The sequence below is a fragment of the Bombus bifarius genome, unplaced genomic scaffold, assembly GCF_011952205.1.
Source record: "Bombus bifarius isolate JDL3187 unplaced genomic scaffold, Bbif_JDL3187 scf7180000008288, whole genome shotgun sequence".
NCBI classification, from domain to species: domain Eukaryota; kingdom Metazoa; phylum Arthropoda; class Insecta; order Hymenoptera; family Apidae; genus Bombus; species Bombus bifarius.
In genome coordinates, this window is record NW_022884571.1 from 729,504 (window position 1) to 755,459 (window position 25,956).

The window sequence follows — 25,956 nt, forward strand, 5'->3', positions numbered from 1 at the left end:
TCTGCTCAGCTATATAAGTTCATAGACAGTAAAACTTAGACGTAGTCACGGTTTTGTCAATCGTCTCATATACCGATTATCAGCTCTATGAAAATGTGGTAAGCCGATTAATTTAAAGTAGCGCTAGGTACATTCCTCCGCATAGATTTGTTTACAAACATCGCAGTGACATAACCTCAATTCAGACACTTTACCTGTAACAACTATATGTTTGTAACGTATATATGTATGTGTACACGCGGAATATCAATATAATATATCAATGTTCGATTTAAAGATGCACTCATCAGGAAATGGCACGATGGTCAACTGTATTATCAGGGGTATTCCTGGCTCTTACTATGGTCTTGTCCCTTGGCAAACTTCTGATGCTTGCCACCGGAAATGGAAACAACGGGGATCTCACCGAAGCAGACCAATGGCTTGCCGAAATTGGATTGAAACAGTATCGGCCTCTCTTCAAAAACAAAGGTCAGGATTCGATTAACCACTTTTCCAGTTTCACTACTCTCTTACTTTCATATTACGTATTACGTGATAACTGACATTCATTGGATGATTCATAAACAAAAGCATTTTTTAGTTCGTAAACAATCATTACGATGAAGAACGTAAGTAATTTTAAGAAATATCTTGGATTAAAAGATATGCTTATGGGTTTAAAAGAAATCAAATTAAAATTGTCGAACATTGTAATCGATGAAGTTATAATACATCATCGTTTATTCCTTTGACAAATCTCTAGAATGATCATTCCGACTACGCATGTGTACGTTCCCCTGAAACAGTAGGTTCATTCTCGTCGAAATTCATCGTTTGGCATGTAGTCAATTTCTTTTACAAGAATAAGCTCCAGCTATATACTATCGACTGCTCATAAATTAAATCAGTCTTTCGAAGTGCACTAATCGTACGACAATATGAACTTAGAGAGCCTTCGCTCGTGCAAACATTATTAATTAGTTTACCAACCGTTATGGTTCAGAACCATTACCATCTCAGAGAGTAACGTAAACTTTAATGTTACGCACGGTCAACGAATAATTAATTAGGAATATTCTTTTCCAACTATGTAGTCTACCGAAAGATTCATAAACGTCCATTATGGGGAATGAGAAAGTTTCTTAAATAAAATGTTATTAACAAAAAAGAATATATATATATTTATATATATCGGCCAATATGAAACATTGGCATGTGTAAAATTCGAATTCAACTTTCATCTTAACCTGTTCCTCCCCACGTTCTTTTTATCAAATTCGAAAGCTGTAGCGATGCAAGCTGATGAATCTACGTTAATATCCAAACTTTTATCATCGTAGCCCAGGTTGATGCCAAGGATATAAGCGCTTGCGCGAACATTCCTTCGAGGCTAGGCTTTTGTACCTCTATTGGTGGGACAAACAAATAGTTACGAAGTTCGCAGCTGCGATAATATCACTACGCGCTTGGGTCAGCAGGGTGGGGATGCTGTTTCTCCTCTCGCCCCTTTCGAAAGTAAATGTCTGTGTATACATGGCTACCTTTACTTTTTCACGGCTTGTCCATCACTGTACATTACTACTGATTCGGAAGCATAGTATTAGGTTGTCCGAAAAGTGTCTTTCTTTTACAGATACGTCTCTTACAACGATCCATCTTTATACAAACATGAAATCTATTCTGTCGAACGTTGTGATCTTTATTTTGATAGAACAAAATGGATCATACGTAATTCGATAAAAAATATAAAAAAGAAAAGGTTGTGCGTCCATTATTTCCTTATAAAACGAAAGAAACTTTTCGAACGACTTAATACATTGACTGACTGGTATTACGAAACTCTAATAGCCAAGTACCCGTGTATTTAAATAATAAATATCACGGATGAGCCAAGCGCTTCAGCCTAAACGAAACTGTACCGCCATCCAAATAACCGGTTCAAGCAGAACGATGACATTTTTCCGTCGATTCGATGTAAAATTTGCATTATTTAACATACACAAATTTAAGAGCTATATATGGTCTTTTATATGAATTAACATGCTGATTCGGTCGTTTTAAACTACCGCGAAAGGATGAGAGAGGTCCTTTAAAAGAACTCTAAATATCAAGTTCCGTCGACACGGCAGAAAGCAAGATTGGCTTGTCGAGAATAGAGGTACGATTTCGTTCAGTCAGCAAGTAGCTGCCTCCAATAATTACTTCACCCTATTCGGACTCCTTATCGATCGTGGATCGTTCGAGGTTAAATGTAACTGGTTGTCGAGGGAGTCCAATACAAACAAGAGCACTACTTTACGGTTGGTCGATAAGTGGATTGCAATTATCGGAAAAATTCAGGACATGCAGTGTTAGGTCCAATGACAAACTCGAGTCGAACGATTCGGCTTTTATGAGCATTTTTTTTAAAGGTATAAAGCCGGCATAATTGGTCCAATTTCAAGACAACGGGTCGTTGCATCCTATACTTCTAACCATACGATGAAGCTTACAATAGAATCAACTCCTTCCGTGTATCGCCTTCATTGATTTCCGATTTTCCCTCAGTGCATGTTTCATAAAAGTAAGATCCTCGAAACATTCGAGATCGTGAGATCGAAAGATGATCGTGATTCTCATAAAATGGAGATAATTTGGGGACGGGGTGGTATGGTGATGCCAGTGGAAAAGTAGGAGTAAGGTCGTCGGCGTGCGACTCGCGCTTCTGCAAGAACGGAAAGACGCGAAGCACGGGAAGACGATCGGCTTGCTTGACGTGGTCCTTGTGGCGTGGTCGGGACCTGGTGGGAGTACCAAATGGGTGGCAGAGGGTGGCTCTAGCCGCGTAATCGTCTCGCATGCAGTCGTCTAGCGTGAGTCCGAGCGAGCGGATCGCCGAGTCGCGTCGCTCTTGCTTGTCGGGTATCGAAATACTTGCTCCACCAAAAGTCGCTGCAGCCCCTTCGCAAATTTTCGCGGATTCGTTTTATCGAGAAGCAAACGACGTGAGCATTATGCGCGTTGCCAAGGGGCGCGGACGTATGAACCACCGTACAAACGGAGCCATTGTGAACGGTGAAATCGTAAACGAGCCTCGGATGTTCGCGCGATCATCGAGCCTTTGACACACAGGCCCGCTTGATCCTTAGTAGACGCGTCGAGTCGGTCGTAGAAACCCTCGCGTTTATCACTCCCCGGCCACCTTAGCCGTTCCTTTACCCCCACCCTTCTTTCGTCCTCCCTCTATTATTCGCGCTTCCATGTGTACTCCGACTTCGAGACGTACATGAAACCAACACCTTAGACCTCCGCTAGGCCACCTTTCGATATCTTTCGAAGGCTACTACATACTTCGTCGTGACGCTTGACCCTCCTCCCACGACTCTTCTCAACCTTGTAGACAACAAGTAGCGAGTTCGTAATTAATATCGTAAACAAGTGTGAAAACGACACTCCTGTTGCGAAGGGGTAGGTTTTTTTAGCGCTCGAGAACTGTATTCCGAAGCTGAACCAGCCGCACATACCGCTTCCGCCTTTCTGCTGGCACCGCGATCTTTCGTTGCGAATTTCCCGATCGAAGTTGCCACGATCCGGCGGGAAAACAGTCTTCAAGCCAGAAAGACGAGACAGAAAGTCGATTCGAATCCGTAAGTGCACTCCTTATCACTCCGATAACATTCGTTTCACGGTCGAATACAATCGCGGCGTTTCATCGCATTTTTATTTTATGTCACGATTGTTACTATGCATCGATGTTATGTATGAGTGTTTGAATCGTTGCTTAATCAATTATTTTCGCACAATAAAAAACATCAGCTCTCATTTCTCATTAATTCTGCACTTGTATTTGCACTATTAAATGTTTATGTGTGTATTATTCGATGCTAATACTATACTTTCACGAGTTAACTAATCATTTCTCCTTCATTAAACACACTAAAATCTCAAGCAAAATTTCCTTACCGTAAATTTCTTAAAGCAAAGGTTGTTGCATTTCGCGGCAAGTTGGAAGATACTGGCAAAGTTTCTCGAGAGGAAAGCAACACGGTTCGAGGGTTCGTCTTGAGAGGAGCTATTCATGCTTTCTCGGTTCTGTTTGAATTTCGAAACTGTCTGGGCTGATCACGTAGGTGTTACGAACCACTTAAAAATTTTGCTACTTGAAGCCACGAAAGATCACAAGACGATTCCATCACAAAAGCCATTTACGTCACTTGCAATCCTGCATGTTGCACACCACGTCGACACTCCGCCCGGACATCTCGAAAGTCACAGATCGCCTAGAGCATAGCAAACACGTCCTGCATTGCGACACTTTGAACGCTAGTTTCCCCACGAGCCTCAAAGCCAGGAAGAAGTTACCCGGTAATGCGTTTTATCGGCTCGATGTCGACGTCGATACTTTCCATTGAATTTCTCAGATTCAAACGAAATAGTGGTAAGCGAAATTGAATTCTCAACTTTTCCTATAAGTTTCCTTCCTTTTTGTCGTACGTGGCACAGTTCTTTATACGGGTAGGGGAAAGAAGCTGCGATATTAAAAAGAATGTTTCAACAGTAAAATCGTTGATCATCCATTGTAGAATCCGGTAGAATCGATAGATCCGACATCGAGAAACGACCTCCCAGCGCGCGATTCTTCTCATTGCCCACAGAGTAATTTATCATGGACCATTTTCCGCATCCGCATTGTTCGAAAGTAATGAAACGGAATGAAAATTTCGGATGTCCGTAGCATAAATCATTCTTTCGCGAATATACGATAGGAGAATTCGTATTCGCTGCGAGTTAAATCCACGCTCGTATAAAACAAAAGAATCCTGTCGATTGACAAATTGTCTGCGTTTCATCGATGGCAACGCGCTGGCAGGATTAGCGGAAACGCGTGTCGATGTAGCGAGACAGGGACATTGATCGTGCGAAATCGATGCCGTTATTGTATGTAAGTATCTACGTTTCATGAACGAACGTCGGCCGATGAGAAAAGTATCGATTCTCTTGCTTGACCTTAACCTTTGAACGTTCCTACGCGGAAAAAATTCCGGACAAGAATATTCTGAAGACCGAGTTGACCCCCGACACGTTTTATCGACCACGTTAAAAATTAATTGTCATTCAACGAACAGAATGCGTAATGTGAAACGAAGGATCGAGAAACCAACGACGTAGCCGTGTTTTACGTTTTAAACGTCTGTCGAAATTTTTAGCTGTATAATCACGTGTGTACGAAGAGACAGAAAAAAGTAGATGAAATAGCGCGGGAAACCGACCCGAGGGGCTAATACAAGACTTAAACAATGAGAAACCATCCTGCTACTTGATTGCATACTACAAAGTATCGCAAATGAAATACGGGTTAGAGATGGAGATTTGATGAAACGTATAAACGATCGATGAAAACTCGCGTAAATCGACTGCAAACATTTTTTTCGTATTTATGTTTTTCTCTTTTTCTTTAAATACATAGATTGGAAAGAGTTACACGTTTTTATTAAAAATTCATATTTTTATTAGCACATAGTGTATATTACAAAGTATACTTTATGGAAAAACTCTATGAGAGGAGCATTACTTCTCGCTTTCGAGGATTATGTAAATACAAATCAACCGTGCAATAAACTAGCGCGAATTTAACGACGTTATCTTCGTCTGCCGCGCCGCCCAGTAAATTCCAGATATCAATTACGTTTTACCGTAACACGAATAATTTAATCGCAGCTCGCGACCGCCCGATCGAATCATCCAATTCTTCCTCTATTTTATCTCGAAGATTTCCTTTCTATACATTTTTATTTACTTCTTTTAATTTACAAAATATCGAATCTTACGTCGGAAACGCGCTAATGAAATCCACGATTATCTCGCTTGGAAAGTCGAACGAAACAGATTAATGAATCCGTTAAAGATGAAAGAAAATAACGCTCGTATGTGTGCCATCTTCGATCTAACTGTATCCATTTCAACCGTGAATCGTCAAGATTTCCCGCGAGTCATACACTTTTTCCATCATAAAATCGATTCTTCGTAGCTAATTTTTGCCCGCAATAGAAAGCAATAGATAAATAAGAAAACGAAAATGTTATTCGAACAGGAGAAAACAATGTATTAACTGTGCCATTGCAAAAAAGATGTTCAAGTATATGCACGACTGCCTCTAGTAGTCGACAAGATTGTAATTAATCCGGCAAACAATCGTCCGTTCTCGCGGCAGAATATTCACGTTTTCGCATCGTTTCATTCGACTTCTGTACAGGGCTAATCCCTGTGGGTTCGCGAAAAAGTTCTTTGCAACAAAATTTACTGCCCGGACCAGGTTCCGTACGTTTGAGAAAAAGGGAACGGAAAGAGAACCGCGATTACAAGCGGAATCTAATCGCGCTATTGTTACGCACGCTAGTGTAGGAATTCTATTAACGCGGTACCAAACCAAGGTATATACACGCCATGGTGGTGAAACTGTGTCACCAAGTTCGTTCGGTGCCCCTAGTGCTCGGATATTCCCAGGGTATCGCGTATCGCTGAAACAGGAGGAGGAGAAACTCGTAAATTAAGCAGATGGAAACAAAATATTATAATTCCAGAGGACCGTCTATATCGTGCCCGCGGTTAGTGTAAAATAACAAATGTTGGAATCGATCTGTCCTACCTTCATAATACCGGCAACCCTCTCGTGCATAATCATGAGAATATATGACATACATATGCCCTGGTTTTCCCTGCCCACCACCACCACCTTTTACTTCAATCCTCCCCTGCTGCCACCCCTCTTAGTACCGAAAGGATCGTTAGCACGAAGTAATGCCAGTGAAGGATATCCGTTCGAAAAGGTCAAGAGTCGATGCGAGCTTGCCGGGTGCTACGCGGTTGATTCTTTCATTGTATCGCGTTGCATTCTTTTCTTTTTATTCTGCCGCGTGTATATCCCGCCTCGACCACAAGCCACGAAAAAAGACGGAAAAGAAGAAAATAAAAGGAAGACGTAAAGATGTGAAAAACGTCCAAAGTACCACATCCTTCTTTTACCTTTTAAAATGTTACTGCTCCAGGGCTTTGATGGACTCGCTAATGGAACACTTATCCCTCCAAGTCCTATAACACTCTGCGGATGAAACGGTCTGTAAGTTTCTTTCTCTTCTTTTTTCTTTCTTTCTCTTTGTTCGAAAGAGAAAATGAGGAGAGAACCGATGAAAACATCGCGTTTCGAATCTTGACGACTGTCACAGTTTCATTTGTATCGAACACGGAGATTGACGCGTCTTTGTTGCTCATTCTCCGATAACCGATGTGATCTCGAAGCCCGGTGTTATCGGCTGTTCAATCGTTGCACGCCGAACAACCAGCTGTATTCCGGACAAAGATCGTGATCCGATTCGATTCGACGAGACTCGAAGATCGAAGAGAGCGAACATCGAACGAACGAAGAAAGAAACAGACGTAAGAAATGGATAGTCGCGTACCATTTTGACCGATTTATTTCACAATCGCAAATAACGATTATACCTTGAACTGCAGTCGTACGTTTCGTCCTTTCGTATCGTTTTTTATCGGTGGCAATTGCCGAGGTGCACGTTGGCCGATAAATTGTGCAAGAGAAACGAGATGAGCGCGGAAAACACGGGTACGATAACCCCGGTTTGACCTCGAATGGACTCTTGACCCGGTTTCGGGACCGTTTAATTCATAGTAACGTTTCGTTGTCGTTGATTAAATTGCGACTGCTGCTGACCTATCGATCCGGCATCGTTTAATTGGCATCGTTAATCGACTGGTCTAAAAGCACAGAGAGACACCGAAAAATTCCCGGAAATTGCTATCAATCTCTTTATCCGAATCGAGTTGGCCAGATCTGGGTCAACACCGACAAAAGTGTACACTCTACATCGAAATATCTCGCGGAGTTTTGCTCTTCCTCCTCCTTGCTGTTTCGTTTGTTCCTCACACGACCGGATAAGCTTAATCCTTAAACTTGGCGAGACGAAATCCTCCCAAAGTTGGTCCGTCGGAGTTAACAGGAAAGCGGTGCTAAGCCGAATTATCGTGTCCCCTTTTAAGTATTTATGACTACCATACGCTGGAGAGCGTAGGCCGCGGAAGCACAGCGAGCTCTCCCTTATCATTCCATTGCGTCTTGGCAAGCAAATATTCCCACATTCTGTTATTTTTCCTCTTTGTGTTCTCTACCTTTCACGAAACATCCCTGTTAGCTTTCACCCGACTAGTAATTGAAACTAATTGCGTATCGTTAGCGCGTAAAGCGATTGATGCGTTTCCAACGTTCATCTCTTGCTACAAACGCCCTATTATTCCTGTCTTTCTACGTGCAATGACTTTAGTTGTAAAAATACAGCTACGCGCTTGTATACTCGACGAAATTTTAATCCTCTGCTTGACAAAACCGTCACATGCCGCGCAATTGTTAGTGACTGTTCATCATTCAATCACATTGTACGCTCCAGTGATGAATCGGAAACAAAAGACAGAGCGTTTCATTGTTCGTGCCATAATGCATCGGTATAGATTTATTGCGCGCTTTACACGAGAGACAGGACTAGATATCTCCTTTCAAATAGATCTCGAATCGCGCAACTTTCGCGAATTATTAAAATTTCCATCGTGAAATCGAGTAAGGTTATGATGATAAAACGCTGGTATAATAATGTTTCGAGAAGATGACCTCGTGACGAGCGAGCGATGCGACGGTGAACAAAAGAATGCTTCGTAGTCGGTAAAAGTCGACGAGCCAGGAACACCGTGGAGGAATTATGCCGGACAAAAATCGAGGCTGCCGAGATGGACAACGCGACAAAGATTTCTTTGCCGATGAGATATCGTCCATCGGCATGTCGCTACGACCCAGCGGTAGCGCATCTTCCGGTAAGTAAAACCTCTCGTCGAAAATCACCTTTAATTCCGCACTTTCTGGTTAATCGCCACGAAATTAGTATTCCTTCCGTACGAACGAAGGCTCGAGTTGACCGATACGTTTCTCTTTGTGTTAACATCGAAACTTTTTAACGTTGCACAATTCTTATTTTTTAACTATCATCGATTTTTATTCGTAAACAAGCTCTTAACACGAGACATTACAATTTAACTTGATCGGTTATACAATCGTGCAATTTCTCTTTAACGATATGACATGGTTTTATGGATATAGAGGAGCAAATTCTTGATTACTTTTCCATTAGTGGCCCCCGTGTCTAAACAGGCCATCAAAAAATTGCTCTCAACAGGACAGTCCACGGGCAAGGGATACGATTGCGCGGTACTCAGACCTGTACGAAGCTGATTGAATAAATTTAGGATAACGCATTCTTTCATCGAGTCTTCTGATTTGACCACGCTCGCATCGTCCATGGCGCAGAGCCAAAGAAGCTTATCCAACCACTCTTCCTTCTTACTCTGTTCGGTCTTGTAGTTCACCCCGTGATCCCGCATCCACAGAGTTAGCTGTAATTTCCAAATCGATACATAAAGCGAATCGCAACATTCAGTTCACGACACTGCAGTCTGTAACCGCTGAATAACGAATGAAATTCTTAAATTTCTGAACCGTTTGAGTCTCAAGCAGCGCGATCGCACTGTTTAGATTTTGTGTCGAAAAGTGCCAGTACATTTGAACGCTATGGACGATTGACGGTATTTTGTATTTCATTGTTATCTTCTCAATCATTTTTATTGAACAAATATTTTTTTGAACAAAAATTTTTATCGAACTTGCAATATTTATAAACTAATAGTACGCATATATAATAATATAGATTTATTTCATAAAATAACAAATATGACGAGCGCTGTTGCGCCGCTTGTTTCTCTTCGCAATCGAACAAGACAAGCGCTATCGCGCTGTTCGTGGATTTTTCGACCCTGTTTTTTCAAAGACTCCTGAGACTCAAACGGTTAAACGCGAGCTACTTCAATGGCGCGTCTTACCTCTCCTCGACATGAGAGAGCCAGGGGGTTTCCGTGGAAATAAATTTTGTCGATACCACCCGGAAATGCTGAAGGATCCAAGCAAGTTATGCGATTCTCTCTGATATCGAATCGTTTGAGTAATGGTATTCTGCTAAAGATTGCTGGCGCGATTTTCTCGATTCGATTGAACGACAGGTCTAATTGTTCCAAGTATACCAGATCCTTAAACCACGCCTCTTTCACTTCTGTGATATTATTGCTAGGTAGACTGAGTTTCCTCAAACTAGCTAGGCTGTCGAACGCATCAGCGTGAATGTCGTATACGTGACAATTGTAGATGTTCAAGAACAGCAAATGTTTGGCGTATTTGATAAAAGCTCGTTCTGTGATGTATCGGAAATTTGAGTCAAAGACCAATAGAGAGGATACGTTCGTCGTTTGTTCCAAAATCGTTTGCAGAGTAACGTTAAAGCATTGCAAACGATGGGCTGATCCTGCGTAACGAAATATACATTTAACAATTTATCGATATCAAGAGATTTTTGTTTCTCTATCTTTTCCTCGAATAGAAATTGCATCGGCGAGGAAGATAGAAATTTACTCGTGTCCCGTTTACTTGTTTCCCCGATTCACCATCGGGACAATCGAAAATCGAACCTAATTATAGCGAAAGATTTTGTCTCACCTCCTTCGTGCTTGCTCACAGTGCATATCGCAAGCACAAACCCACACTTGAGAATGCACAGTAGAATAACGGAGAACGACGTACAGCGCATTTTAAGTGGCTTACACAATTCGGTGGTTTTACGACTGACAACGACGTACTGAGAACGGACAGGCGAAGGAATCGACTCGTCGTCCAGTCTCGAATTATCAGGTTTTGTTTCCTGTCCTTCTCTACGATAGATACCGGGTACTATCGCTAAATTCCTATGAGTCTCTAATTAGAAAAGCTATCTTTGTTCTCGTCTGATAGCGTGTTCTCCGAATTAATTAGATGTAATGAGTTCCTTTTTTCCCCTTTTTGCGAAACGTCGGTGTCAAAGGAGAAAGAAAAGCTTTTCGAATGTTACAGGCATTTCATCCCTTGCGAGCTGTGGCGAGGTGTACGCGTTACCAGAACTGCCGGCGCAAGACGAAGAACGATTACAACGCGCCGCACGTTTACTGCAACAAAGGCTCGTTTTACGCCAGTGGTTGACAGACCATGGCTTGCATAGCCATTACCAGAAGTGAGCAGAATTTTAACCAGGAGCTTTAATGGTTCCATGGCTTTCCTCAGAAATAATCAGAACTGTTAGTTGCATTGCAATTTTCCTCGAGCAAAAAGTCAAAATAAATCTGTTTTCCTTTCGTCAGGCTAATGCAGATGGAAGTGATGTCCCTAGAGGATGTATATTGGGTGGAGGATAATGCTGCACGGGCAGCCCTTGGCAAGGATCTACCGCGATGGATCCAGGCCAGACAGACGCTGCCTACTTCAAAGGAAGATTTAGAAACCCTCAAGGCTGATCTATGGAGCGCCGTAGTGAAGAATAGTCAACATCAGGACGCTTGGACATGGGGTACAATTTCTTTGTTATTTTCCGCAAATTTCGTTCGATTGCATAACACAGGAACGTGCTGGAGGAGAAGCTCGAGGCATAACTTTCTTTCTTTTATATTTAACAGGTGGAATGTTGGTAGTTTCTGTGTCAGTAGCAGGGTTAGTGACCTTGGCTGCTATGACACAACCAGCTCTAGCACCAGAGGCAAAGCACTCCTTGCTGCAATATGTGACTGGAAAATATTTATTACCGAGCAATTGCCGAGTTCACTTTGCATGGGATGAGCCACAGCTCGTAGGAGGAACTATGACATTTATAGTGAAGGTACCTAATAGAACTTTCTAAATGCGTATTTAGAAAAAGTGACAAACGGCACAGGGTAGAAGTTACTTTCTTATTACTATTATTTGGTTATTTTATTGTTCCTGTTGAAACGATGGCATTTCTCTTTCAAACTGTACTTTATAGTTTTATCAACGCAACGGTCAACCTTATCCTATTTGTGACAAAGACAATCTGATCGTTGAAGTCACAGAAGGTACACGCAGGATAGCTACCCTTATAGAGTTGGGGGGTACCGACCCCTTAGCTGCTAATACTGCAGTTGTGAAGTTTACTGTTCGCCATGCTGGACAATATCGAATAGCCGTACTTATTGGACCGTGTCACGTTCACGGCAGCCCGTTTCTTAAAAATTTTCTTCCCGGTATGTTCGCATGATAAACATATTAAACGGTACTTCTGAGAAGTAGGACTATAAACAATTATAAAATCACACTTAATCCTTTAGGTCCTCCAGATCCAAATAAGACAATCTTTGTACGACAAAGTTCGACAGTCGTTTGTACAGCGGGAGTTGCACACTCTATGACAATAGAACCTCGAGACGAATATGATAATCTGTGCATATTTGGACCCGGTGATAAACCCACGGAAGGTTACCAAGTTAACATTTCTCAGGTAAGTGGGATGCCATTATAATCAAGCGATACTTACGTTATTGCGATTGACTTTATTTGCTATTTTTTTAATTACAGATTGGTAATTCAGTAGATAAATCGGCTATTGCGGATTGTAGTGTACAACTTGAATACGACTCTCCGAATCAAAGGATTCGCTTAAAAGTCAGTTTTCCAAAGGGTAGCTGTTATCATGCAACAGTCAGTTTAGGCGGACTACAACTACACAATGGCGATTTCGACATCATTGTACTCGAGAGTACGAAAGATACTTTTTTAATATTATACTGTTAGTGAAGTTTTATTTTTATAGAATTTATATTCGTTAGCGCAGGTGAAGTTGCTAGAATGGTACACAATAACGTGGCTTCGAAGGACCCCAATATTTGCTATGCCGCTAAATTGTTGGGCATGCAAGGCGAGAAATTCTCAAAACCAAAAAAAGTTGTCTGTTTCATTTCGCCTAAGCAACTTACTATTAAAGAATACTTACTAAGGATTATCCCGAAAAGGCTTGTTACATTCAGGCTTTGTCCATCTACTAAAGTAAGTGAATTTGTCTAATTGCGGGAACATCGATTTTTTTGTAAATTGAACGCGTGCAATAATTTAAAACTATATTTTTCAGTTCCATTTTGATTGTTCGAATAATCAATACGAAGGTTACGATTCTTTTTCTATCGATGATGGATGTCAGCCACCCGTTGAATTAATTTCTCTATATAGAGATATAATAGCCGCTACATTCACGTTGTTTCTGTTGAAGAACATTGGAGGAAGTGAAACTTTTGCTGATAAACAAGATTTCTTTTACCACGAAGTTCGGAAACATCATCAAAAACATTATCACGAGAAGCTTTCGATGAAAGTTCAACGAGATAAATTGCTAGAATCGGTAAGTGTCAATTATTAATTAATATTATCTGTATTCTGCTCAAATTTAGCATGAGTTTTTCCTTTAAGTCCATGAAAGCTACCAAAGGATTTTCTGTGAATGACTGGTGTAGAAATTTTGAAATCAATTTCCAAGGCGAACAAGGTATGTTTTATCTAGAAAAATATATTGTATTCATTTGGAAAAAGATAATATTTAGTATTTTGTTCCAGGGGTTGATTGGGGTGGTGTCCGAAGAGAATGGTTTGAATTAATTTGTGCGGCACTATTCGATTCAGGAAATGGTTTATTTGCATCCTTCGGAGAATCACAACAGGCACTAGTTCATCCTAACAGTAAACGGCCTTCACATCTCAAGTTAAAACATTACGAATTTGCAGGACGAATCGTTGGCAAATGCCTATATGAATCCGCTCTTGGCGGTTCCTATCGGCAGTTAGTACGTGCAAGATTCACAAGATCATTTCTTGCACAAATCATAGGCCTCAGTGTACATTATAAGGTAGAATTACTTATTATTAATGTGTTGTATCAAAATAGAACTGTACTAATCTATTTATGCTTTTATCTTCTGTATAGTATTTCGAGCAAGATGATCCAGACTTATATCTCAGCAAGATAAAATATATTCTTGAAAATGATGTTGAGGAAATGGAACTTTATTTTGTTGAAGAAGAATATGATAAAGATGGTCAATTATTAAAAGTAAGGTCATAACGTATTTTATATTATAGTTACTTGTATCGTTTACGCCAAATATATTTATTATAGGTAGCTGAGTTAATACCTGGAGGTGGTAAAATTCGTGTAACGAATGGAACTAAACTGCGTTATTTGGACGCACTCGCCCAACATAGACTTGCTAGTTCCATACGGAACGAAGTGGAACATTTTCTAAGGGGTTTGAACGAACTCATTCCCGATAACCTTTTGGGAATTTTTGACGAGAACGAACTCGAAGTATGTAAATATATTTTTTTCTTATCCTTAAATATTCTCCAATCAATATTTTCCTTATATCTATATTTATTACAGTTATTGTTATGTGGAACTGGTGAGTACAGCGTGGCAGATCTACGTGCGCACCATATAGCTAATGGGAGTTCTTCAGAATTTCTTCGAGTTCTTGATTGGTTTTGGACTGCAGTTAGCAACTTTACACAGGAAGAGATGGCCCGATTATTACAATTTACTACAGGTTGTTCGCAATTACCACCCGGTGGATTTCAACAACTGAGTCCACGATTTCAAATTACAGCAGCACCAACTTTTGCTAACTTACCTACAGCACATACTTGGTACGTAACTCAGTATTCTGACTGAGGGTAGTAGCTTTCAAAGCGTAATAATTATTTAAATATTGTTACAGCTTCAATCAGCTCTGCTTACCGGGTTACGAATGTTACGATCACTTTGAACGAGCTTTATTATTAGCGATTAGTGAAGGTACTGAAGGTTTTGGCATGATTTAAACTGACTAAGTGTCAATTAAGTTCTAGTCTTATATGATTGTGCTATTTATTTAACTTCTTATTTTTCGTATTATTAACATAGTTTTACTTTAAAATGTCTGCTTTTTTTACAAGATTAAAAAAAATTACATTTACTACACATTTTGATACGTAAACAGAGGGATAGGATTTTTGAACATATTCTTTTTGTGTTCTATCAAGTGACTATCAAGAACAATCAGATATATTTTCCAAACATAAACGACGATATTAATATTCTTACTGGCTTGTGGTAACGTTTTTATAAAGAGATGATGCAAAGAGCAATCTTACAGGAACATCTTGCTCAATTTATTGTATCAAGATTTGTTGTAGTTTAAAATATTGTAAATTTTATTACTCATAAAAATAGGTACGTACACGTTCCTCAAGCCATCAGATTTGATATATTTAATTCCACAATTTAATCGATACGCAATAAAACATTCTTTTATAGTTACCGAATTAGTCAAAGTTAGCATGTGCATTGTAAAGCTTGAGAAGGTCGTTGTCAGGTTTATTAAACTATTCACCTAATCAGTATTTTTCTCTTCTTTTTTACTTCGAATATCGCACTAAGCACACGAAATAAATAAGGAAACAATGTTTCGATGAATGAATTTCGTAAGTTATTACTTATAGAAGTAAGTTAAGTTCTTACCTACTACTTGCAACCAAAATCAGTGAGTAATCTTTAGATTTCTTTGTAGATGCAATATCGTCTGTAATTTTGTTAACTATAGCATATAGCTTACATGAAATGTCTTCAATTGCAAATAAACATACTGAGCTTTTCTTCGTTTTCATATCGCATTAAAAGGTATTTTAAGGTGGTAAATCGACGAGTACGACCGAATCCAGTCTCAAAATTGTAGGACATCGTTATTTGTTGTCGCAATTAATATATGCAATAAAAAAAATGTTTTAGATCGACTAGCGAGAAGATTACATAAAATTACACCTAACACAACGTACTCAAATATAAAGTGATTTTGTGATAACAAGAACGAATCTTCCACTGAAATTTTTGCCGTGTCTTCGCTTACCGTGTACGAAAACCTCAAATGAGAAAGGATCTATACTGTGCTGGCTGAAGCCTAAAAGAAGTATACCGCAGAAACGATATTGTTATCGAACAAAACGAAGATCAATTTTATCTTGTACTTATGTACGCAATAATGAGATATGTGATCAGACACGTCGTATTTGTGTCACTCGTACGTGGTTATTTAGATTTTATGATCTATTGTAATGTGTTTTTTGAAAAAAATAATATACCGTTAGCATCGCTCTACTATGTACATTTATTTCGTCTACGTTAAAATGGTATATATAAATGTTATGTAAAATATGATGAATTACGATTATATGCTGTGCATACATTTATATGCATGTTTATCAGTTATCAAATGTATTTGTTGATGTTTCATAACAAGAAATCACTTTTCCATAACAAACTGAGCGATTCTGACGGTATTTCATTTTTATCGCTTTATCATGTTACATGAAAAAAAGGTGTAAAATATAGATAAAAAAAACTACATGATATCTAGATTTATTTGTCCATCCTTAACTTAGTAGGATAGTTTCCAATATTGTACATAGAATCGTTAAATATTTTAAAGTGTTACGTCCCGTTTTGATTTTAAATGCTTACGTATGTATATAAAGTCCGTAACATCAGAAAGTATAGAGAGTAAAAAAAATATATAAATAAAAAAAAATAATTTTGGTAATTAAAATATCCGAGAATTTACTATCAGTTTGACGCTGTTCTCTGTCCCTTTGATTTCCTCGCGACCACATAACTCTTCTCCCTCAACTCAAACATAAAATCTTCCCTTTCTCCATTCCCTTATCAAACAATCATCATCATCATCCTCGAAATTCCTCTTTTTAAACTCTTCGTTCCAACATGAAACTCGAAACATGGCGCAATCACGCGTGAGCAAGAGCAACTAAAATTTCAATAACAAACAATCGTTACATTCTTGTAATTAGCAGGTAAGTTGATGACTGACTTACCAAGCTATCTTTAAGAAGCTAACACTGGACCCGATAATAAAGTTCGTAGTATAACCCTCGGCGCTCGTACAACACTACCAGCTATTTGCAACATTCTACTACTCCAACCCCCTTCTTGGGATTGGCGCATTAAACGTTCTTTCAATTCACGCAGTTCCGTTCTAAAATAATCACAGATCAATTTAAAGCTAATGTTTTCCGCTCATGAGCAATCAGTAAAAATATTTACAATTGTGAATTGTATGCTTCCTGCATGTGTTCCAGGGCTACCCCTCCATCAACTAGTTGAGCTTCCAAAGAAATTGTTCGCAAGCTTAAATTTCTCCCCATATCTTCGCTTGATTTTAAACGTTTTAACAACTTGATTTTCTCATCTTCTTTAACTTTTAACTCTCTACAGACGCAGAATTTATATTAAAATAACGTGCAAATTAACGAGGCTCACATCCACTGAATTTACTTTGAATATCGTTCTATCTGTTCCTGCGAAGATTCAACCAGAGCAGTCTGCGTAGCGAGTTTCAATTGTAAATCCTCCATGCATGATTCAGCTTTGTCTGCTCTCATTCCTCGTTCCGTTGCTAACGTTTCGCTGGCCGTCACCTAAAAGAATCATTATATTTTTCTAACACATATTCAACAAACAAACGCTATAGAAATCAATCGGTAAGTAAGCATTTTCTGTTATGAAACTATCAAGATAAAACACGAAACATAGCTATTTTACATAAAACAACAATGTCACGAATTTTTATTTCGATCGCAAGCCGAGTGGGAATTATTAGGTCAAGTAATATCGATCCCTTTTCTTAGTACGAAAGGAGTATTACGCGATATTGAGTCACCAATGAAGCAGAAAAGGTATGACTCAACGACGAAGTACATATATCCTTTCGTGCGTTGACCTATCTAACAAGTACATCAGTTTCTTATTAGCGCCCTTGATCTATACATATTAAAATACTTTCACGCAAACGAAACAAAGAAAAGATTTTTTTCAGAGTTTAATTCTTGTAGGAAAAAATAAGAAGTTTTCAAGATACGCGAACTTTCTTAAAAATTGTAGATAATTAATCCTGTAACAGTTTTAAATGTTCGTTCTCTGAGTTTGAAAGGGTGAACGGATGACTCATTCGTTCATAGAAAAGAGTAAAAATCCGCATTGAACCGAGACTTCACCCTCTTTGCGGACTCCTCTCCCGCGAACGTAACAATGAGTCATCGAGCGAAATCAATTTTTACAGTGGTATGGTATGCAAGCTCGCGGCAAACGCTACTCTTTATTATTAAATCTTGCCTATAGACTATAACAGAAAACTGTTTAGAAATCTAGCCTTTTCCAGAAGTATTCTTTTATCTTCCCGTAACTTCAACAGTTTTTCTCGATCCTTCGACATCTGCATGTCGAGCGCATGAAGGTGATTTTGTGCGGTGAGTAGCTCGTTTTGTACATTTTCCGCTGCGACTAGCCTCTCCTCGCAAAGCTCGGTCAAACGCTTAATCTCGTTTTCCATTTTTACTTTTTCCTGCAAAAGAACGGTAACCTAGTTCGTAAAAGCAGGTTCGGTGCTAAGTTGATCTTCGTAAATCCCCGAAAGTATCTAGAACCAGTTTCATCTATGTTTGTGTCGCCGCGATACAGTTTCTTCTTTCGCTTCACAATTAGCTGCTGGACCGATGCCAACTTCTCGCTTGCCTGTATAGTGTACATATAGTAATTAATGGCTCGCTACAACGCACATTGCCATTACATCTGATAAAATAAGTTCTCGTTTATGTATAAATATGCAACCATTATAAAAAGTCTTTAGAATAGTTAGCCATATCGTTTTTCAAGAATATACTCAGGTTTCGAGAAGATAAAAAGTAGAAAGATTTTGTTAACAGAGAAATGCATAACAAGTGCAGCTATTAAACTTATTTAGAAGATATTCTTGAGTATCGAAGGCCAAAAATGCCAACGTCTTGGTAACTATATTATTGCCTGTGCCAAAACTCGTGTCGCGAGCTCTTATGCTAGCGTCATCCCTCTAGTTAGATACACGTCATTGAACTCTCATGTTCATCGTCCACAAGATGTTGAGCATGTATAGCTCTTATTCCTCACCCGCGCACGACATTACTGCTTTATGTTAGGAATACGAGAATATGTATTTCCTTTTCCCTCTATTCTTTAATTAATTAAGTAAAACATAATTATTGAATCTTATCTTTAAATAAATGCTATAAAGATTACCAATTTCAACGTATTCTTTTCCTTCGACGTTTCGTCAAATTGGATCTTGGCACGATGAACGTTGCTGGTCAGTTTACTGACACGGATATTCTCCGTGTCGAGCAATCGACGCAGAACAACGATTTGTAGATGCAGGTGTTCGATCTGTTGGCTCAAGTCGTCGATCGTGCCATGTAGATATTGAACTTCGCTGCGTCTACGTCTCCAAGCATTTAACATAAGTACATGACACACCAAATTCGCTGCTTTCTTTGGGTTTTGAAAGAACTGACAACACGCTTCCTCCGATTTTGAAGTCGTGAACCCGTCCATCCACTTCCTGATACCAACGCTGATTCCCATTTCGTTGCTAATGGTGTCCTTAATTTTATCATTTTCTTCAAGCTTTTCTATGAAGCTACTGTCTGATCTACTGTCTGATCTAAAGTACAAAACAATTATTATTCGATTATGTTTAAATCGTTATAAATTCTCTATAAACTTTACCTAAGATCGCTATTTTCAGCCTCCATTATTAAAGATGAAAAATCGATCATGGATAAACTCTTTTTGCAGTGTGAGGTATCAACAGCATGGAATATCGAGCATGTTGAATTATCCGGACAACTTTTCGTCGTGTTAATTGCAGTTGTTCGATTAATAGTTGCAAAGCTAGCCAATCTGAAAAATGTCCTCGGAGGACGATAGTACCGACTGGGTCTCTGACATCTTACAGGAAGTTGCGAGTACGTTAGAAATTTATGTTGCGTGCATCTTGTCAGCCTTTTCTTAGTAAAAAATTGGTTTGACTCTTCCCTGGAACTCGTTGAAGCACTCAGGGAAGATAAGCTTTTCGGAGTGATCGCAATTTCTGGCATCACTTTCCTCATTCACGAATAAACTCTCTACAAAAACTATCAACGCTGTTTATACTTGTCATGGAGACGTAATAAACGAGAGTAATGCGACAGAAAAGCATCATCGCTCTCGATAGCAATGCGTATATGTGTACATATATCTATGTATGTGTAACACGTTTACATACATATATATGTAATATTTTTGATAAAGTAAAAGATTGTTTTTCTTACAATTCTCCCCAAAATAATATGCTTTCCTCTTCAATTTTATATTTTTATAATTTTCAATTTTATATATTAACAATTTTTCTTTAATTTTGTGTTTCACAGTATATAAATTGTCACACAATTTCATACCTTGGATATAGTACTTCGTAGGATTGCATAATCGAGTACACCTAAGACGATGAATGTAAGGAGCGATTAAGACTTATGTAATGTATAGATCTGATTTACAATATAATTGCAAACTATAAACAACTCACTTTATTCGCAAAAAGTGGTAAAAGCTTAAATTAACATAGTACTACGATTTAATAAATAATTTGTAAAAATAATCCTAAACGATACCAATTAGGATCGAAGAAAAATCATGATTTTTAGAATATAAACGACATTGTAAAACGCGATACGATACTTGTTCGTAATAATTATTACATTTTTCAATAGCTCAAATAACTAATATTTTATATAACTTCAAATAAATTCATTACCTAACGCTCTACAATTTCACATGATAAAGTAGAATTATGTGACGTGTCTGCATGAGTCATTGGGCACTAAGCACCTAGGCACTAGCAACCTATCTACGTTCCTGAATTTTAATTTACTACAGGATAAATCCGATGAACCACAAACATAAATTTATTTTCAGTCCAATATTATCACGTTCGTACCAAAAAACACTCTATCTAATGATTGAACTGTTAATAATCATCAATCTACGAGTTTAATACGAGAAAAAGAAGTGAAACCTGTATGAAACATAATGTGAAGAACATTAACAGAACATCAAGAATAAAGTGTTAAAGTGTTCGACGTCATCGATATATGGATTTCGAGGAAGTAACTACGAAGCGTAGTTACATGCCATATTATACATGCCGACACGCGTTCTCTCGTTTCGAGTGTTAGCTGTGGGCCGTGAGTATAGGAGCATCAGAGTACGCGTACTTGCGCGTATCCACGAAGCGTACATTGCTCTGCTCCTACCATTGAAAGCAACGAGCATGTCAGTACTGATACAAAGTCCGAACGAAATGTTGTTCCGCGTTAAGTCTCGTTTCTAGTCACGGCCATGCACGCTTTTATGTTGCGTGCAAATGGTGTGCGCAGCAGTGCTTCTCGAGTAAAGGAATTTAATCGCTGATCTAAACATTAAATCGCGTTTTCAAATTACTGCAGCGGTGTGCATTCAGTGTGCGTTTTATCAAAGAAACCCCAGAGACGCAAATTTTTCTTGATAAGAGAATTATTCAAAACAGTGCGCGTGCTTTCAGATTCGAAAGTGCTTTACTATGTTGATCAAACTGCAGGCAAGTCTTTCTCGTCACATTGTCCTACGATAGTTTAATTATAGCTGCACGGCTTGTACGAACCTAGGCTTCCCAAAATAATGATTGGATCAGCGTAGCATCCCTCCTTGCCCTCTACTCTCGTTTCTCTTCCCTTGGGACTTGGGACACTTGTGTGCAGTGCCTTTGGAACTATACCTGTGAACAGCTGTCGTTCCGCTGGCTAGAAGTTTAACACAAAACTTCTATCCATGATCATTAACTTGCGCTTATTTTTCTCGCTGATACTAATAAAAAATTACGCGTAACATATTCTGCGTCAATCACCGCCTACATTGCGACATAAATATATATTTTCCGCCAAGATGCGCGATCCACGCTTTTGAACGTTCGATTTTCTTTACATCGAATAAATCGATCTGGCAATCCACCTCCTCCTCTACGCTATCGTTTTATTTTCTCCTAGGTATTTATCGTTCTTCAGGCACTTGTCATCTCATTCTTATTTTAATGAAACGCGCGCGAAATTTTTTTTTGCTCTATGCTGCGAAATTTCTGTGAAGTGTTGGTTCATGTGGTTACTTTTCCTCCTTTGACAAAACGTTCAAAACACACATCAAGCAGTAAAGAAAATTTTTATGACTTGTTTATTGTTTCATAATCATTGTTATTTCAACAAAATTGTTAAATAGATTCTTTTAACAACAATGAAATACAATGTAGAGGTACTATTTCATACAAAATGACAATGTATGTTGAAACAGAATTTATTTTTCAGATGGCTAATATTCGATGCATTAAACAGTAAGAGGCATGGAACAATTCCATGATATGAGTGATGGAAATATAAATATAAGTGATGTCAGTAAGTGTTGAAAATTTTATTATATGTTTATATAATTTTCATATTAAATGTTTCAAACTATACCTAAGATTCTTGGTACAGTTGAAGTCATCCAAACTACCGATCCTGGATTTGTGGAATGTAGTGGAAAGGAGGATCAATTCCCAGTGGAAATGGACACTGGGAGGTTATTGCCATATGTTGAAATAATAGAACAGCCAGCAAGTAAAGCTTTACGTTTTCGCTATGAATGTGAAGGCAGATCGGCTGGTAGTATACCAGGAGTAAACAGTACACCAGAAAACAAAACATTTCCTAGTATAAGAGTAAGTAGTAAGAGCAAAATATAGAATATATTTGGAATTTGTATGATATGACAATAAATAATACTTATTACAGATAGTTGGATATAAAGGTCGAGCTGTAGTTGTAGTATCGTGTGTAACAAAAGATCAACCACACAGACCTCATCCTCATAATCTTGTTGGAAAGGAAGCATGTAAACGTGGTGTATGTACAGTAGAAGTCTCGTCAGAAAATATGACAGTCACATTTGCAAATCTTGGCATTCAATGTGTTAAGAAAAAGGATATCGAAGAGGCACTTAAAATAAGAGAGGAAATTCGTGTAGACCCCTTTCGAAGTAAGCTGGTAGATTTATGTAAATGTGTTTGACATAAAACAAATTATGTTTCATTTTCTAATAGCTGGCTTCGAACACAAAAGACAACCTACTAGTATTGATCTAAATGCAGTGAGATTGTGCTTTCAAGTTTTCTTAGAAGGAGGACAAAAAGGAAAATTCAATGTGCCATTACCACCAGTTGTATCTGACCCTATATTTGATAAAAGTATGTTTAAGTTACAATTATACGTTATATTCAGTTTCAAAGGAAAATTAATTGTTTAATTTTGTTTTAAATAATTAAATATTTCAGAAGCAATGTCAGATCTTGTGATATGCAAGCTCAGTCACTCTAATGCGTCGGTCGCTGGTGGTATGGAAATGATTTTATTATGCGAGAAGGTTGCAAAGGAAGACATACAAGTTAGATTTTTCGAGGAGAAGGAGGGACAAGTGATTTGGGAAGGATTTGGTGATTTTCAGCCCGTTCACGTACATAAGCAAGTATGTACGATGTTTAATGTTTGTGTAGAATGTTGTATATATTATACATCTTCACTTAATTTAAATTTGATTTATATGTTAACAGACAGCAATTGCATTCAAAACACCCACATATCGCATGCAGCAAGTGGAGCAACCGGTGCAAATATGCATTCAACTCAAAAGACCATCGGATGGTGCGACGAGCGAACCATTACCTTTTCAGATGTTACCTCTCGGTGCAGGTAGGCCTGCTTTCTGGTCTTTACGGAAAGCATTTGCCAGGAAGAAAACAGATTATAGTACATTTAGTAAAATCTTAGCCACTGAATCGGCATTATTTTCAAACGTTACCCCTAAATTTCCGCGTAATGTCGATGAGTATAATAATAATGATGATTTCAATGTAAAAAAATCGAGTAACAAAATTTCTGCGTTACGCGCTTTAAATGATTTATATAACGTAAAAAATACATTAGATTCTTGTAATGGAAATATAGAAATGAATCAAAATATCTCACAAAATGTAAGTCATATTAAAAGCACTATTATAGATTATCAAAATAACGAAATCCCAATAAATGAAGAGAAACAAACTAGAGAAAATGAACAAATAAATAGAATGTACAAAATTGATAATAGATATATAGACAAAGAAATGAATGATGACAATTCGGGAACTTTAACTCGTACTAAATCCGATAGTACCGCTGAAAACACGTCTGTATTTAAGCAAAATGCAGATATATCCAAAAATAATTCCGATTGGTTCGACTATTCGGAAGTGGGAAAATGGGTGCAAAAGGGTCAAATGTGTCTCAAGGAGAAAGATAATGAAACAGATTTTAAAACAGAAACAACAGAGGATTGCAATAAGTCCTTCAATGAATTATTGACACAAGTAGCTGAATTAGATCAAATATATGCAGATACACATACAAAGTTAGTGCAAGCAGCCATTGAACAGAATACAACGGATCAATCTATGGATATTGACGTTTGCGATAATCAAACTTATACCAGCTTACAAATGGCTATGAAAAATCCTATTGAATTTATTGATTTACCAAACGAGAGGAAGTATGAGGACGTATGTATACCAAAAGCAGATGTTAATCAATCTTGTCCTTCTCCTCCAGTAACTACGAAGAGAGATGGAACGCAGGAAACGGAAGAGAGATTACCGCCTTTACCGCCGAAACGAATCCGCAAAATGCCTTCTATGCCTCTTCTACCTCGTCCTATATCCTCTCATATGACATCTGAGTCATTCGTTGAAGCACCAAACAAAACTTTACCTTCTCTACCTGCTACTTTAACTAAGAATTCAAAACAAGGACTATTTTCAAAATTGTTCGCAAAGAAAGCAAAGAAAGATAAAGACTCAATTTCGAATGTATCTAAAGAAAATAGTCAGCCTTTGAGTTCTACAGGAAATGTTTCATATTTGACAACAAACAATACTCCAACTAGCCCACAATTACAAATTTCAAGACCTAGTGCAATAAGTACTAATAGCGTTAAATCGCTTAAATTGGAAGGCGACGAAACACCACCATATGGAATTGAATTAACAGAAGCTGAACATTATGCATTGTATACTGCTATGGCACCACATGCAACTGTGTCAGAATTTGATGAAATGTCCTTCTATTATAGCCCAGTAGAAGGAGGAAAAATTTATTCTGAAAAAAAAGAAACGTAATTTGCTTGAATGTTTAATAGTGTTGTTTCTAGTCTACTACCATTTGAGAGTGACATTTTTCTCCAGTAATACATTTTTAGAAGCGAAAAGCATTGTAATTAAATGAAGCTGATTGCAGTTGCAAAACTTAAATTCTTGTAACTTGAATGTGCTTGTGTGCTTAAGAGAGAGATGCATTTTATATATTTCAAATTTATTAGGAAAAGAGGATATATGATAAATCTGTGTTGTGCTATCTTGATTAAAACGTTCTGAAACAAATTCAATACTGTTCTAGTCAGGGTACAAATTGTTACTTTGTTTCTATAACCCTTTATATGCATCCTAGAAAGTAGCTGAAGTATAAACTCAGCTGATACTCGTTGTTTATTGTCGAAGGGTTAGCGTTTTTTCTAGTCAAATTTTACAGTGTTGCTACTTATATTTTAAATCTTGCGCATTGCTTTTTACTATTTATGACAAGTTGTTAAGTTTTTTTTATAGCGTCCCAAGGTTATAAGTACCACTTTGTTTCTAGTTTTAGAATAAGTACTTAATTTATAATAATAATATGAAAATCATTTTATTTGTTTGTAACTCATAGTTATTTTGTACCAAAGATTTAATCAATTGTGCAGATGTAATGTTTTCAGTGGTAGGGAATTTTGAAGTGAAGCTCGTAAGCCCTTTTGCCTTCAGAAAAAATTGATATAATAATGTTTGTAAATCACGTGGTTAATGTACAATCATTTATAGATGATCCTGGTTCGTTAAGGCGAAAACGACAAAAATTTAATAACAGCCCAAATGCGCTAGTTTTGAGGCATGTACAGACAGAAGCTGAGAAGCGTGAGTATTTTTATCAAATTGTCTTCAATTCTACAGCTTTGATGGGAATGGGTTTGAATAATGTCATTGGCGTCGTCGAATCTTCAAAAT

At 38.1% G+C, this 25,956-nt stretch overlaps 4 protein-coding genes across 11 annotated transcripts in view; 2 read left to right on the plus strand and 2 right to left on the minus strand.

Moving 5' to 3' along the window:
• LOC117212323 (apoptosis-resistant E3 ubiquitin protein ligase 1) lies at nt 1-16,308 on the plus strand. 3 transcript variants are annotated; one of them, XM_033457062.1, is made up of 16 exons: nt 1-98; nt 278-471; nt 10,952-11,108; nt 11,236-11,441; nt 11,548-11,747; nt 11,892-12,129; nt 12,214-12,383; nt 12,461-12,641; nt 12,717-12,928; nt 13,011-13,277; nt 13,346-13,421; nt 13,490-13,779; nt 13,857-13,982; nt 14,049-14,237; nt 14,313-14,575; nt 14,647-16,308. In XM_033457062.1, exons 2-16 carry the CDS (start codon nt 294-296, stop codon nt 14,747-14,749), a joined length of 2,856 nt encoding a protein of 951 aa, XP_033312953.1. In that variant the 5' UTR covers nt 1-98; nt 278-293; the 3' UTR covers nt 14,750-16,308. The 3 variants fall into 3 exon arrangements, with proteins under 3 accessions (XP_033312953.1, XP_033312951.1, XP_033312954.1); XM_033457060.1 differs by lacking the exon at nt 1-98 and adding an exon at nt 193-218; XM_033457063.1 differs by lacking the exons at nt 1-98; nt 278-471 and adding exons at nt 2,807-3,608; nt 8,631-8,835.
• On the minus strand, nt 9,007-10,721 carry LOC117212330 (leucine-rich repeat transmembrane neuronal protein 1-like). Its single transcript, XM_033457076.1, has 3 exons — nt 10,562-10,721; nt 9,895-10,370; nt 9,007-9,411 (listed from the first exon to the last, which is right to left on the minus strand). Exons 1-3 carry the CDS (start codon nt 10,650-10,652, stop codon nt 9,088-9,090), a joined length of 891 nt encoding a protein of 296 aa, XP_033312967.1. The 5' UTR covers nt 10,653-10,721; the 3' UTR covers nt 9,007-9,087.
• Nucleotides 16,307-21,604, minus strand: LOC117212328. 3 transcript variants are annotated; one of them, XM_033457073.1, is made up of 8 exons: nt 21,466-21,604; nt 19,515-19,910; nt 19,029-19,449; nt 18,127-18,318; nt 17,253-17,395; nt 17,022-17,186; nt 16,793-16,953; nt 16,307-16,725 (listed from the first exon to the last, which is right to left on the minus strand). In XM_033457073.1, the coding sequence occupies exons 2-7, from the start codon at nt 19,895-19,897 to the stop codon at nt 16,803-16,805; spliced, it is 1,455 nt and encodes a 484-aa protein (XP_033312964.1). In that variant the 5' UTR covers nt 19,898-19,910; nt 21,466-21,604; the 3' UTR covers nt 16,307-16,725; nt 16,793-16,802. The 3 variants fall into 3 exon arrangements, with proteins under 3 accessions (XP_033312964.1, XP_033312963.1, XP_033312965.1); XM_033457072.1 differs by lacking the exon at nt 21,466-21,604 and adding an exon at nt 20,353-20,619 and having other exon boundaries at nt 19,515-20,265; XM_033457074.1 differs by lacking the exons at nt 18,127-18,318; nt 21,466-21,604 and having other exon boundaries at nt 19,515-20,283.
• The window catches only part of LOC117212326 (embryonic polarity protein dorsal), an 8,132-nt gene continuing 3,184 nt past the window's right edge, over nt 21,009-25,956 (plus strand). The window contains exons 1-7 of one of the 4 annotated variants that reach the window (XM_033457065.1): nt 21,009-21,402; nt 22,160-22,246; nt 22,328-22,551; nt 22,625-22,868; nt 22,933-23,076; nt 23,164-23,354; nt 23,440-25,038. In XM_033457065.1, coding sequence (XP_033312956.1) covers nt 22,195-22,246; nt 22,328-22,551; nt 22,625-22,868; nt 22,933-23,076; nt 23,164-23,354; nt 23,440-25,038 — 2,454 coding nt within the window. In that variant the 5' untranslated portion in view covers nt 21,009-21,402; nt 22,160-22,194. Of the gene's footprint in view, nt 21,403-21,627; nt 21,848-22,159; nt 22,247-22,327; nt 22,552-22,624; nt 22,869-22,932; nt 23,077-23,163; nt 23,355-23,439; nt 25,709-25,773; nt 25,867-25,956 lie in introns of those variants that run through there. The other 3 variants (XM_033457066.1, XM_033457068.1, XM_033457067.1) reach the window with 3 other exon arrangements.

What these genes read in the sequence shown, in the direction of transcription:
- LOC117212330 (XM_033457076.1), bottom strand. Translation starts at nt 10,652, where the DNA reads ATGCGCTGTACGTCGTTCTCCGTTATTCTACTGTGCATTCTCAAGTGT. An exon ending in TGTGAGCAAGCACGAAGGAG is followed by an intron (nt 10,371 to 10,561) that starts GTGAGACAAAAT and finishes TTCGTTACGCAG; the next exon opens with GATCAGCCCATCGTTTGCAA. An exon ending in CTCTCTCATGTCGAGGAGAG is followed by an intron (nt 9,412 to 9,894) that starts GTAAGACGCGCC and finishes TGGAAATTACAG; the next exon opens with CTAACTCTGTGGATGCGGGA.
- LOC117212328 (XM_033457073.1), bottom strand. Translation starts at nt 19,897, where the DNA reads ATGAGGAAAGTGATGCCAGAAATTGCGATCACTCCGAAAAGCTTATCT. An exon ending in AAAAGAATACGTTGAAATTG is followed by an intron (nt 18,319 to 19,028) that starts GTAATCTTTATA and finishes GTTCTTTTGCAG; the next exon opens with GAAAAAGTAAAAATGGAAAA. An exon ending in GAAGCATACAATTCACAATT is followed by an intron (nt 16,954 to 17,021) that starts GTAAATATTTTT and finishes TGATTATTTTAG; the next exon opens with AACGGAACTGCGTGAATTGA.
- LOC117212323 (XM_033457060.1), top strand. An exon ending in GAGATAAATTGCTAGAATCG is followed by an intron (nt 13,278 to 13,345) that starts GTAAGTGTCAAT and finishes TTTTCCTTTAAG; the next exon opens with TCCATGAAAGCTACCAAAGG. An exon ending in CAATTTCCAAGGCGAACAAG is followed by an intron (nt 13,422 to 13,489) that starts GTATGTTTTATC and finishes ATTTTGTTCCAG; the next exon opens with GGGTTGATTGGGGTGGTGTC.